At 34.4% G+C, this 14,617-nt stretch overlaps 3 protein-coding genes across 3 annotated transcripts; 1 reads left to right on the top strand and 2 right to left on the bottom strand.

The window, feature by feature from the left end:
• Window positions 1–7,226: 7,226 nt before the first annotated feature.
• Window positions 7,227–7,919, bottom strand: LOC108779881 (histone H1E). The gene has a single exon (XM_018547407.1). It carries the CDS (start codon window positions 7,917–7,919, stop codon window positions 7,227–7,229), a length of 693 nt encoding a protein of 230 aa, XP_018402909.1.
• Window positions 7,920–11,692: 3,773 nt separating this feature from the next.
• LOC108779843 (histone H3) lies at window positions 11,693–12,103 on the top strand. The gene has a single exon (XM_018547351.1). It carries the CDS (start codon window positions 11,693–11,695, stop codon window positions 12,101–12,103), a length of 411 nt encoding a protein of 136 aa, XP_018402853.1.
• Window positions 12,104–13,947: 1,844 nt separating this feature from the next.
• LOC108779903 (histone H4) lies at window positions 13,948–14,298 on the bottom strand. The gene has a single exon (XM_018547453.1). It carries the CDS (start codon window positions 14,296–14,298, stop codon window positions 13,987–13,989), a length of 312 nt encoding a protein of 103 aa, XP_018402955.1. The 3' UTR covers window positions 13,948–13,986.
• Window positions 14,299–14,617: the final 319 nt, after the last annotated feature.

Here is a 14,617-nt window from a genome sequence, read left to right as displayed (position 1 = left end):
ATATACTGGGTGTTTCTTAAATATCACCCACTAATCACATAGTGCTATTACTGAATAAAAAACTGAGTCAAAAAGTCTTCTATCATTTTGCAATTTTCGTAATAGTTAACAAAATATTAATTTTTAAAGATTATCAAATAAACGGATAAAATCTATGCATATGACAATTTTAAGATATCTTTCAATGTTTTTTATGAAATATTTTAAAGATGTTTCTCTTAAAAAAAACTCTTAAAAAATATCTTGTGAAGTTGTCATATGTATCAATTTGAGATATTTTGTTCATCAGGTAATAAAAAGAATATTGCAAAAATTGCAAAATGATAGAGGACTTTTCGACTCATTTTTTCTTATCAGGAATAGCTCTATATAATTAGTGGGCAGGAACATCCTGTATACTGATTACTGATATACATAAATGTTACGTGAATTATAATTTTTAATTTTCAGTGTATATTGGCAATGTATCGAAATACGGTTTATGTATGATAATTCGAATGTAAACACATAATTAATTATAGTTATGTAATTGATGTCGAGATATTTTCATACTGTGAAGTGGTTAATTAATTTAAACTATGTCAGTGTATGTTTGTAAGGTAAATTAAAATGCATGTTACCTCATATATTAGTTGCTGAATTATCTAGTCAAACGTGTAACAGAAAATGATGGTACCGAATGTTACGTCAGTCCATTAATATGCACTACTTCGATTGCTAATTATACAAGAGTTACTCGAAGTAATTGCATAATAATGTTAAAATTATTTGATAAAACATTAAAAACAGTTTTGCAAACTAACTTGCTCCAAAGCTTTTTTAAGAAGTAATAAGAAAATCTACGCTAAAAAAGTTACTAAATTTTAATACATTTTTTCATCAGTATTAACTAATATTTACTTATAGTAATAAATATTCATTTAATAAAAAAGGATGGTTAAATCAAATTATCGATTCCTGTGTACAAATAAATGTAAGTTTACATTTATATTTAGTAAATATTTAAATATTATACTATTCTAACAAATGTCTATTAAAACATTTAACACATTTTTTCAATGTACTGATTTCTTCTTTATTTTACTTGTCCTTCAGTGCCAGTTAAAAAGGAAATGCTACTAAATGCAACTAAATCGTACGACGTCTATAATAATATCACGCGAATTCTTGAGAGAGATACGCTCTTCGCTCTTAGAGGCTTCATGGCCTTTCTCTCTCTTTCTCTTTCTCTTTGCCATATTCGATCTGTCGAAACTGTGCGAACGTCCTTGTGTTAAAGTTACTAGATCCATCTCAATCGTTGAGCAAGCTTGTGAAGCAACGCGAAGTCGAAGAAGATGGAACCATGTTGAAAGAAGAGAAAAAAGAGATGAAGAAAGAAAGAAAGAGAAGGAGAGTGAAGGAGAGGAAAAGAAGGAGGGGAAAAAGAGAATGGGAAAACGTTTGATGCGAAAAATGATTGCAATCTCTGTAATATACACGTAATATCGCGAGAAGCGTGGTCGCTTGCATGCACCAGACATATTGCATCGAGAAAAGTGAAATTTTCACAATTGCATAACAGCTATATAATACTAGCGTTCAACGCGACGTCATCGTGTAACGCAATCTAACTGCGCGATGTAATGTCAATGATCAAGCGTAACGAGATAAGCGATCTGTATTTTGCGCCGGCTCGGTTAATTACGAATTACGTAAACACGGTACCTTCTTAAACTGGAGTGTCTATTAAGGCTTCGACAAGTAATCGTGCGTATACAACATTTCGTCCACCTGCTACTTTTTCCAATTAATTAAATGAAAAAGAATGATAATGCACATATATATCTGTATATATACGTAACACTATTATCTATTTTATTATCTCTTATTCTTTACGATATATGATTAAATAAAACAAAGTTAATAAAACAACAGTTTTAAAAAATTGATATTGCAAATTCTTTCGCGCGAAGAAGCACGTTTATAAAAGTTGTGTCAGAAACGACGTAATACTCTTATTATACCGACCGTAAAGCGCTTACGTCAATTACCTTTTACTTGCTCCGAGTCTATCGTGAGAATGCAGGTATTTAGCGGAAATTAGTATCATTACAATCTTTTCACAAGCAGAGTAACAAATTGACCAAGCGATAGACAAAGTGATAGATCTGTGTTTACTTGCGGTAATGCGTGATAAATAGTATTTAAAGTGAAGCTGTTGCACATTGCCCCAAACATAATTTTATCTAACTCCAGGTAACCTTTCTCGAGTTTATTTACACGGATTTCTGACCAGAGTAAATCGGTCAACGACTAAAGTTGTTACGAGACAACTGCGTTTGGGGAGACGCTCTTAGCGCTATTTATATCATTTTATTCTCTCGTTTTACGTTCAATAAACGACGAAGGTAAAACGATACAAAATAGTGCTAATGGCGTGTTCCCGAACGCATATAGTTTCTAAGAAGGCAGATAGCGCGTCTGAATAGGTGATTGCACATCCACCGTCCTACCTTCCGCTATCCGGATAGCTTCCAAGCTCCGCGTCGCGGCATTCGCGGCAGGCCGCATCGCATCAGGCAAGACTGCGACGCGCCCTTATCCACGACGCGGACACGTGCCGATGGAACGCCGCCAATATGAATCCGCAAGTTCGCAAGCTGGCATACGTATGCACGCACGCACGCACGCACGCACGCACGCACGCACTCCGCTTCTTTCCCCACTTGCTTTTCGTTCGCTGCGACTCCAAACTCGCTCTCGTCGTTACTTTATATTACTTTATATCGCTCGCGCGCTGCACGGAGGACGAGATGGCTCGCGCGAAGCGAGCGGGCGCACGCTCGCTTTCTGTGGACTGAGAGCGCTAAAGTTTGCGGCCGGTCTACGGCGGACTTTCCCTTTCTTTCGGCTCTTTGGAGACCGGCGGCGGCGCCGTGCCGCCCGGTGTAATACCGTGACGGGATCGGCCGCGTTAAAGTCGCCCGATTACTGTAACACACGAACGGCTGCACTGCGCTACGCCGCGGCCGCACCGTGCCCCGTCCCGCATGAAGAACGCACACGCTTGCACATCAACCCGATGGCATTGACAAGTTTCCCGCCGCTCGCGTCCCGTTTCCTCGGTTGTTGCTCAACGGACGTACGAACAAAGAACCTACCAGCTGGAAAGGAATGGCCGTTACAGAATGCAATATCGTTCTCGTTTGCCGGAACAACGATATAATTAAAAAGAATCAGTTCGAATGTTTTTGATCGTTGAAATTTTATAACGTTATTTTAAATGCATTTATTCGTAGCAACTGATTTTGCAGGAATGAAAGTATCAAGGCCCGAATTGCACCAACGTGATTTTGATTTTAAGCGAGACTTAAACTGCCTCTGTTTCTATCTCTCTTTCGGCTTTAATACGAGATGGATAGAGTTTTAAGTCTCGCTTAAAATCAAAGTAATGTTGGTGCAACCGTGCCTAAGTCTTTTTACTAGAACTGCTCGCGGTAACAACTGAGATGAGACATTGTTAAAGCAAAACAATTGACAAAATGCGCGATAATGCAGTATTGACGTAATAGCTCTCTTGTGATGAATTTTAGCAATGCCTAGTCAACGTTTTAGTTATGTCGATTTACTAGAATGAAGGCCGTTCTATTTACGTGAAATGTATTTAAAAATGATAATTTTTTTAATTTACGTCGTTCCGGCAAATGAGCGATATGAATAAACACAAAGACATTCGATGGGCAACTAACACGAAGCTTCATCCAATTTCTTCTATACAGAAAATTAGCGAGATACATTATCATTTTCTATAAAAAGAGAGAAGCGCAGTGAGAGATGAAGAAACAGTGTTGTAAGAGGCAAAAAGTTCTTTTTTTTTTCTTATAATTGCGGTCAAGGCTCTATGTGGCCTTCGGATAGATGCCTATGTCAAAATCTTATATGATAAATATCATTCCCATAACAATTTCTTAAAATATTAAATTATTTCTGCATAGTATTTGTGTTGAAGATTCAAAGACTGAATATAATCGCGAGTTCCTAATTAAATCTCCACATCTTCAATATGTTATTTAGAATATTATTTAATAAAAAAGTCTCTTCGCAATATTTCTAAAAATTGTCTACACACCGAAAAAAATGTATAGTCGGTTTCATCGGATTTTGGTTGAAAGTAAACGAATCGGAATTTTTTAGTTAAATCAACTAAAATTTAGAGATAACAGAAACTCTGATTGTGACATAATCAGAATCTTCTGATTCATTTATTTTCAACCAGATATTTTTCTCAGTATATCAGAATATCCAAATAATTTTTTCTTCGCGTATTATTAACCAAGTCTATCTCAGAGATGCAAACAAGTTCAAAAATATCGTACGAGAAACGATAACTATTTTATTTTTAAACAAGATTGTCCCAAGTTTACACTCTTCTCTAATATTTCCATATGTATATCGTGTAGAAGACATGACATGTAAAAGGCATAATACGTGTTTACGTATAATTATCATCTGGAATGCCGACGATAACACAAGCACGCCTTATACGGATGGAGGAAAAGTTTACAAAGAGGAACGAAAAAACTCTCTCGCGCATAAAAATGTTAGTTATCTGGTCGAATAATTCAATCGATAAATCTCGATTTCGGGAAACGCGAGAAAACGCATTTCACGATAATCCGAGCGATCTATATCCATATTTTCATCAATGTAGATTAATTTTAATCTCGGTTCAATTTGCTCTTCGTTTTTTCTAGTTCTAAAAATTAGAAAAAGATGAAAATATAGTGTGTTAAACCGAGATTAACGTTAAATTACATTGGTGGAAGCGGGCATTAATTGGCTTCAGGCGACCAATCGTGCGCGCCAACGCTCACTTTTGACAATCGAGGCAACGCGTCCGAGGTTCATCGCTCTTGCACAAAGATGACCTTCGAACGAGGCTTCGTTCGCTCGCTGATGATACGCGTAGTAATTGGGGCAGCACACCGTCCACTCAGCGACCGTATCTCATTCGTTGATTTTAAAAGTCTGTCATCACCGTGCATGTTACTTCGGTGTTAATTTACTAACCATCTTGCCTGTGCCATACATGACATATTTATTATAGTTAACCATCCCTTTGAAACGCGTTCCATTCGTATTCGTCTTTACTTACTCATAATTTATGAAATATAACAAGAAATTAAAAATAGACTCATCAAGTACAAAATATTCTTAAACTTAAAAAAAGAATTAATTAAAAATTATTATTGTCCTTTTAAACAATCTTAAAATCCAATACTGAATTTAACATTTAAATTGAATAGTAATTAGTCAATTAATAATTGATTTATACTATTGGTAATCTGATTTAACTTTCTTATTGACCTTATTGTAAACACAATACAATAAATATCTACGATATTGAATATATCGTGTCATCTGCTTGATTATTCTTGTCAGACATTTCGGATGCTGGTTCAGTCGGTCCATTGATGTATGTCGATAAAGTTACCTGGCGTACAAGTTCTTCGCAACCTACCATACCGATGCAGAATGTGCTGGCAGCGCGCCCTGTGCGGGAAATTTAGGAAGAGACACTCGCGTCATCTGTGACGATAAGTAACAAGTTTGTTATTCAAAGGTACTTTGATTGAATTCGACGATCATTTCCTGACATTTTTTGCATTTATATCGACTACACTCATTCCAATCTGATTAAAACTATGTTCTTTTTTATAATTTTGTATTACTTTGTATTTTGTGTCCCTTTTTATATCCATTAGTAACTGATGTATATAAATAAAAAATGATTTTACCGACGTGCTGATGAGAATATTTAACCACAAGACGCCCTGCTTATATACAACATATACAGCTTAATTTTAGAAATGTAAATTGATTATTAGAGACGTTTTAGAGAGAGAAGTTATTTCAATTCATGAAGATATCATTTACTGATCATGTTTGTGTGTCATATTACGGCGTTATTCGTCAAAGTTTTGGGAACACTAATTTTTCAGAAACGTCGTTGAATGGAACAGAAAGAATGTGACGTAGTGTGAATAGAATAAGATACTATATCGATTCGGTTGCAACGTGACCTAAATTAGGTTTAACTAAACTTTTCGCGTCTATATCGCGAATATTATTCCTGATCCATGAAGATAACGAGAGGACGATTAACGGGAGAGATTTCGACATTTGAGTTAGCTAACCTAAACTGCGCCTATGTGAAGGGCCACGTAATCTTAAATGGCGATCAAATAATTTCTCCATGAATGTTTTTAGAATGTACAATAGAAGTTCGAGCCGTGTGGAGCACCATAAGAAAAGAGAAAGATATGATCACGCACAAACTGCGTCATTAGAAAAACGACGTGAATGTTTCCACGACTATCCCGACCTTTCCGTGACTTTAATCTAGTTTGTAAAAAAAAATGTTAAATCTATTAAGAACTGTATCATAATCGAATTCTAAGAAACTTGAAAAAAGAAATCTGGAATCTCTCATGAAACTATTTTCTAATCTAATATACGCTATCTCCTCAAAAAAATATTAGGTGGCATGCCACGTGACGTGTATTTCTTTGTACTTTCATTGCTTCTTGCAAGTTCTACCTCCGCCATAGAACGTTATCGTAGAAGCGTTTATGCTATCCTGTTACACTATATCATGGATGTGTGCTTAAACAAGATCTACTCCTAGAAAATAGGAAACTAGAAATTTTTCTAATTGGAATTTCAAATGCGTAATTTGAAAAGAAGCTATCGAGGTTTATCATTAACCGCTCTACTACTCAGCGACGATTAAAAATAACAAATAAAATTTTATGCTTTGTAAAAGTCTAATCTATAAACACGAGAAAATCTCGGCAAGACAAAGTTTATTGTCGATTTAACTTATTGTTCATCTTTTTTTAATTTTAGAATTAGAAAAAGAACGAAGAGCACAAATTGAATCGAGATTAAAGTTAATCTACATTGATAGAAACGAACAAAAAATTTAATTAAATATATCAGTCTTAAAAAAAAAAAAAAAAAGAGTAAAAATACGATTAATATAATTCGATATTTCGTTAATATATCAATAAATAAATAAATATCTTAAAAAATATTTAATTGAAATAGTTTTTTCTTCGAGAGTGATTTTGGGAAAAGGGAAATTTTGGTTATTGCGAGCAGATTATTCCATCGTGTTGATAATTTGGGGCCCTGAAAAGGGCCAGTTTAGTTATCAATTTTAGATGAGCAGAACCAGAAAATTACTTTTTTGCTGCTTTCCCAGACTTCGCTGCTGTTGCCTTGGTAGTTTTTGGTTTTGGCGTTTTGGTCTTCGCCGCCGGTGCTTTGGTAGCCTTCTTGGTCTTGGACAGACTTTTAGTCTGAGCGGCAGCCTTTTGTTTCGCGGCGGCTTCGACTTTCTTCGCTGCTGCAGTTTTGGCGGTCTTCTTTGGAGGTGCCGGCTTCTTCTCAGCCGTTGTCTTCTTACTGTCGGCCGCGGCTTTCTTAGGCGCGGGCGCTTTCTTCGTCACCTTCTTCTCGGCCGTCTTCTTGGTGTCAGAGGCAGGTTTCGGTGCAGCGCGCTTCACCTTGCTGGGCTTTCGAACGGTCTTGGTGTTCGTAGAGAGCTTGAAAGAGCCCGACGCGCCTTTCCCCTTGGTCTGCACCACCGCACCGGACGTAACCGCTGCCCGCAAGTAACGTTTGATGAAGGGAGCGAACTTCTCACCGTCGACTTTGTAAGTCGAGGCGATGTATTTCTTGATCGCCTGCACGGACGAACCCTTGCGTTCCTTCAGCTCCTTGATGGCAGACTTGACCATCTCCGACGTTGGCGGATGACTGGATTTCGGACGCTGCACCTTCGCTTTAGACTTCGCGCTCTTCTTCGCAGGCGTTGCAGAGGCTGCGTTTTCCGCAGCCGAAGCATTACCAGATGCGCTCTTATCTTCCATTGCGACGAGATATATGCGAGAGAATTGCAAATGCTCAACGAGAGTACAAACAAAACTTTCGTACTACACGCTCAGATGACGCTGTTCTCGAACATTGCCGAACTGGCCGCTCTGCGCGCTATTCATACCCACAGCGCGGACCACGGAGAGAGACCCTCCCGATGTTGCAGGTAACAAGCAGCTGGGAATGAAAGAGCGCTCGGCAATTGTTCGTTATTTAAACAATATTTTACATTATGAAGGTCGTTAGCTCGCAATTCAGAATTGTAGAAGCAAGTAGCTAGTTTCGTTTAGTATACATTTTAACGGCCCTCCTCGCGGTTATCATCGATTTTTACGCGGTTCCGTGCGACTCGAGCACGCGGTTCATTCGTGGAGCTCGATTCAATTCGAGAAATAAGTTAATAAACAATATAATTAATAATGCACGGCGCATTTATGTAGTTCATAAAACGTCGTGATAGCTGTGCTAACCGACCGCGAGTGTTTATCCCGAGCTCCCACACCAGATATGCGCTGAATATTCCAAGTTTCACGGGTGACAGAATACAAGCGTTAGCGCAACACAAAGTGAATACCGATTACAAAGTACATTTGCAGACAATTTTACTGAATAGTGTAAAATACCATGATCGATCGAGAGAAACGCAGATATAATTGGGTTGCGATATTATATGCATAATCGACAATTTCATTCGAAGAATATCGCATATTCGCGAAAACGGCCTCCTATAACGTGCCGATTGCCTCTAAGGTATAGCGTTAAATCTTACTGTTATAACGAACCATATAACAAGAGATAACGAAATAACACATAAGAGATTTGTATAGATGAAAAATAACGTTTGAAAAATATTGAACGGTGGTTACGCAATCATTTTCTTAAAATTTACAACAATCAGGCAATAATTTAGTATCATAAACTTCTGATTCTCGAACTATACGACTAAGGAAACATAAAAACTGTGTCGTAACCTAATAATATTTCCAAGCAATAAGTTCCACAGATGATACGAATATTTTTGTATCTTGAAACAGGAATCGATGACATACTCAAATTCTCGTTCATAGAAATTTCTAGAACAATTTTCTACGTCGAATTAATGTCCGTATGACGGACTCGAGCACTCTTTTACGCAGCGCGCTGATTAAGTCTCCTTGCGCACAACTGCGCATTACTTACAATTGTTAAGCAATTAATGTAATAGGCATATTTTATCATGTTTTGTATTCTTTTGTTGAATTTATACACAAAAAATCAATTATTCTAATTGTAAATTATACATATTTTTTACAATGTTGTCCATATTTTAACGGAATTGTATTCGTATAAGAAGCACTCGATCGAACTGAAACGCGCTCGGTCGTTTATATTTGTTTATAAAAAGTACAAACTTTATTATAGGATTTAGATGGGAAAATTTGTTTTAAACATAGATTAAAATGTGTTGCTAAATTATTTTTTTTTTCACTTTTTAAGACCATAGTTCTCATAGCAATAATAAAAGTTGCTTTATTACGTCTTTATAGTAAACTAGAGAATTGTGATATAATACGGAGAAGACGGCCATTCGCTGTAATGTCTTCAAGAATTGCTAAATACAGCATTTTTGTTTTAAAACTTTATGGCCATCTTTCTCGTATGAGAATTTTATCCGAATTTATTGTACCTGTATTATTTTTCTAAAACACGTTATTAGATTTTGCCTGTCTTATAATGTCATTTTGTAAAACTTTCTAAAGTAATTTTTAACTAGTAATATTTAACACTTATAATTAACATTTTATGATTAGTATACAACATATATGTATACATATTTATACAATTTGTTTAATTATTATTGCATTACTCTGTTAAAACATGTTTATCCTTTGCATAATTAGGCTTAATGAAATATATGCATAAAATGTTAATGTTACATTTGATATTTACAAATTTTCAATTGCATTTTGATTATTATACATACACATATTATATTTATTATATTTGAAAGTAGAAGCATATAATAAAAGAAATATTATACACCCATACATATACAGATACGAATACTTGACCGAAATCTGACATTAAAAATAAAATAATATTGAAAGCTGCATTTCATTGATTTTTGCTTTATAGGTTAGCGTGTAAGTATATGTTTAAAATAGTGTCATAATTTCTGCGACAACAATACTTACGGTGATTATGTAATATTAATTTCTTGGCATACTTACAGGTTTTAAGAACAATAACTTACACATTTTTAGTCCAAGTTTTATAATCTCTAGAAAAATGTACATGAAATTATGCTTATGTTAAACAACTACGTATTGCATTGTGATTGACATTTCATTTCGTTTATAAAAATACTTGTAAATTATTGTAAGATTTCTTATTTACCATTTAATTGATTAAAAAAAAAGAAATATATAATCGATATGCAATAACACAAAAGATACATCTTAATTAAAATATAAATACATTACTATTTCTCATGATTTTTTAAATAGGTTATGTATCTAAATGTAAATAAAATTAATCAATTAAAATTATTTTTTAATTGATTCATTTTTAACTCTTGAGTGTCCAATAACTTGTTTTATTACTGTATTTAAATATATTTTAATGCAATTGCAGTTTTAGGATATTTCTGTTGAAATTTTCATAAAATAAATAAATCAAATTTACAGCTAAGAAAAGAACTAAAGTATCTTAATATTGCGATACTTCTATACATAATAAATATATTTTTTTTAATATATCTGCATGGATCAAAACGTTTTATCATAACTAAAATATATGCATAATATAATATCCATAATAAATAAATTATAATAAAATATTTTCGATGTAGATAAAAAATATTTTATCTTAAAATTGTCATAAAATGTGATTTCATATTTCGCATTTGACATTTGACATTAAATATTATCCGTTTGCTGCTGTTATCTAATTAATATATGTAATTAATTTAAAAACTTCGCTTATAATACGCATACGTTGCAAACATATTTCATGTTAAAAATTTAATATAAGTAAACATGACTAAATATTTAAAAAAAGATTTAATAAAACGGTTGATTTAATAAATATTTTAATTTGATAGTTATTTATTTTTGAAGTTTGGAATGCGAGATTTAAATAATTAATTTTTATTCGTATAGAATTTCCCGCTACTTATTTAATTTAAAAGTAATTAAAGTTAATCTTATTATTCATATACAAATAGATATCCAAACGGAATTACATTTTCAAAGGTATCTGAATTGATATCAATCATACCTTGTGTCAAACATTAATTGCATCAAACATTGTAACATATATTATGTGTTGTTATCGTAGAGAACAATATTTTACTAAAATTTCAATTCCATTTAGAAAAGATACACAAAGATTACAAGTAAATATGTGCTACACAAAATGATTTTTATCATTTTTTTTTACACATTTTTTCCGTACGTGTAATATGTTTAAAGTTAATTCCTGTAATCTATGTTTATCATTGATTTATCATTATTATTATGTATGAAATGAGAGTGGAAAGCAATATGACACGTTTTTTTATATTTTTAACATGTTATACGAGGGATATTCTTTAGAAATATAGGTATTGTTAGAGAGAGAAACTGCTCTGAGTGCGCGACTGTACACCGAGTCTCCCCACCACTAGAGCAGTGGCCAATCATCGTCGAGCCGGCTGAGCCGGGGCTCTATAAAAGTACGCGTGAAGCAGCAGTCGACACTATTTCCTTCTGACGACCGTACGGGAACGTTGTGCCGCTCAGATTAGAAAATGGCTCGTACTAAGCAGACAGCACGCAAGTCTACCGGAGGCAAGGCTCCCCGAAAACAACTGGCGACCAAAGCCGCTCGTAAGAGCGCGCCTGCCACTGGCGGAGTGAAGAAGCCTCATCGTTATAGGCCCGGAACTGTGGCTCTTCGAGAAATTCGTCGCTACCAAAAGAGCACTGAATTGCTGATCCGTAAACTGCCGTTCCAACGTCTCGTCCGTGAGATTGCTCAGGACTTCAAAACGGATCTTCGTTTCCAAAGCTCGGCTGTTATGGCGTTGCAGGAGGCTAGCGAGGCTTATCTCGTTGGTCTGTTTGAAGACACCAATCTCTGCGCCATTCATGCTAAGCGAGTTACTATCATGCCTAAGGATATCCAACTGGCACGTCGTATTCGCGGAGAGCGTGCTTAATTAAAACAATTATATATCGGCCCTTTTTAGGGCCACCAATTTTTTATACGATGAATTATTTCTTTCGTTCATATTTCTGTTCCATTATTCTATTATATTCATTAAAACGTTAGAAACATTAATTTTTTGTGTTAAGTAATATAATGAATAGTCTTCAAATGTGAAATATGCTTTAGATATTCGAATTTAAATACTTGTTTTTAAAGATATTTTCGAAAAGTAAAGTAAAACTAGTCTTTTATTCCTACACGCTTAAATACTAGAAAAGCAGCTTTTACCAAATATCACAAAACATTTATTTACCTTACATCGATTCCAAATTCTGTGTACATTATTTGATATACAAAAATGTTATTCGTTTAAATTTTCTATCGACATCATCTGAAATCTGATATACATAATGTATGTCGTGAAAAAGTTGTCAATTATTGAAAAAAGTTTTAGTATGAATTATTTATTAAAGTACGCATAAATCAAATGTAAGAAAAAATTGTTTACATAATTTCAGTAAATTCGGATTTAAGAATTTGTAAGTTTCACAAATATAAAAACTGAATAATTCAGCTACCGAAAACATCCTAGTAGTGTTATGGAATGCACGCGACCGGGTGTATTTATTTCAAGCCGCACATGTCTCATAACAATTATATTCGTAGTGATCTGCTATTCTTGTAAATGACGCAAATAACTTAGAGAAATGTAAAGATTGAAACACACATACAAATAAATATGTGAAAAACCAACTTCGATAGTTTATTTTAATTCTCAAAAATATAACCTCAAAACAGAAATTTATACTCTACTTGGGCTAAAATAATTCATTAAATTCTTCACATGTTAAAAATATGATTTATATAAAAATAATTTTTTTATTGAATTACTACATCGCAGATAGTAAATATGTTCAAAGTAAAAAAAACGTCTTTCGAGTGATCGTGTATGTGTGTTTGTGGAATTTTATCCAATAATAAAAATATATTATTAAATTCAATTCAGTGTTTTCATGAAACAACTATAAATAAATATATATAAAGAAGCATCACATGATAATTAATAATTTTCAGCTTGTGTACTTTATGTAGATGCCGGTTTTAGAATGTTAAATTAAAAATTATCTTATAATTCTAATTGTATGTACGTATATAGAGAATTGTATTACGTATAAGAAAACTTTACGCTCCGCATTTTATATGGAACTTGATTGGGATTGACGTTCACTCCTAACCTCAAAAACTTTCACAAATTAATCTTTTAACTGTTTGATCTGCAATATTTTATTTATGTTCGATATGTATATTCTATGGAGTTTTGCGTAAATAATAATTTTACAATAATGTCAATCATAATATTACGTGTGCATTAGTCAATCTACATATTATGTATATAAAATTGCAAATATAAACGGAGAATCTCACATGAAGAGAACGAGACAAAAATATTTTTTTATATAATTTTAACACTATTAGCAGCAATAAAATAATTTCAATAGCAGCAATAGAATAAAAAATGATAATAAACTCGAAGTACTTAAATTATGGATATGCAGATTGCACATACTCTAAAAAAATTTGAATTTTTCTAGTTTTATATTTTCTAATTTTTAGAACTGAAAATAAGAAGCTACAAGATTTTATCAACATTAACAAATAACGGACAACTCAATTTGCACATATTGAAAATTTATTTAACAATTTAACCTTTCTGTGATTAAATTTTAATATTGCAAAGATATTAAGTATACATAGGTTACATTACACAGATTATAAAGCGTGTATAGATAGAATTTTATAGCGAGCAGAAATTATTCAACGTTCGAAATATTTGTGGCCCTGAAAAGGGCCGATTTGATTTGAGAGGGAGAAAGAGAGGTCACTGTCCCTCGCTTAACCACCAAAGCCGTATAGAGTTCTGCCTTGACGTTTCAGGGCGTAGACGACGTCCATGGCAGTTACGGTCTTCCTTTTCGCGTGTTCGGTGTAGGTTACAGCATCGCGAATAACGTTCTCGAGGAAGACCTTCAGCACACCACGAGTTTCCTCGTAGATCAAGCCGGAGATACGCTTGACGCCACCACGTCGAGCCAGACGACGGATAGCCGGCTTGGTGATACCCTGGATGTTATCGCGAAGAACTTTCCTGTGACGCTTCGCTCCTCCTTTTCCCAATCCCTTTCCTCCCTTACCGCGACCAGTCATCTTGAATCTCTATCGATACGAACTCGCTGACACAAAGACAGACTGACGATTGACGACGGGATCGCTCGTGCAGGCACCTTTATATACTGTTCCGACTTGGCGCTCCCCTCCACGTGTACGTCCGCCAATCGGAACGCTTGCCTGATTTCTCACACTCTCCTGTGCGCGCAATCGGTGAAAATAATGTCCGGCTATTTAGATTTAATATGCAACGTAAAAATGTACACATTTATGCATGCTTGATTCTGATAAATATTATGAGAATTTATGAAAAAAAGAATAAAGCGTGAGATGGAATGTATACCTATTTATGAGTGCC

Source organism: Cyphomyrmex costatus, unplaced genomic scaffold (genome assembly GCF_001594065.2).
Source record: "Cyphomyrmex costatus isolate MS0001 unplaced genomic scaffold, Ccosl1.0 scaffold639, whole genome shotgun sequence".
NCBI classification, from domain to species: Eukaryota; Metazoa; Arthropoda; class Insecta; order Hymenoptera; family Formicidae; genus Cyphomyrmex; species Cyphomyrmex costatus.
Note: the sequence above shows the minus strand (reverse complement) of the source record. Positions and strands in the feature narration are given on the sequence as shown.

Bases quoted from the DNA above. Each gene is read 5' to 3' on its own strand.
- LOC108779843 (XM_018547351.1), top strand. From the start codon at position 11,693: ATGGCTCGTACTAAGCAGACAGCACGCAAGTCTACCGGAGGCAAGGCT.
- LOC108779881 (XM_018547407.1), bottom strand. From the start codon at position 7,919: ATGGAAGATAAGAGCGCATCTGGTAATGCTTCGGCTGCGGAAAACGCA.
- LOC108779903 (XM_018547453.1), bottom strand. From the start codon at position 14,298: ATGACTGGTCGCGGTAAGGGAGGAAAGGGATTGGGAAAAGGAGGAGCG.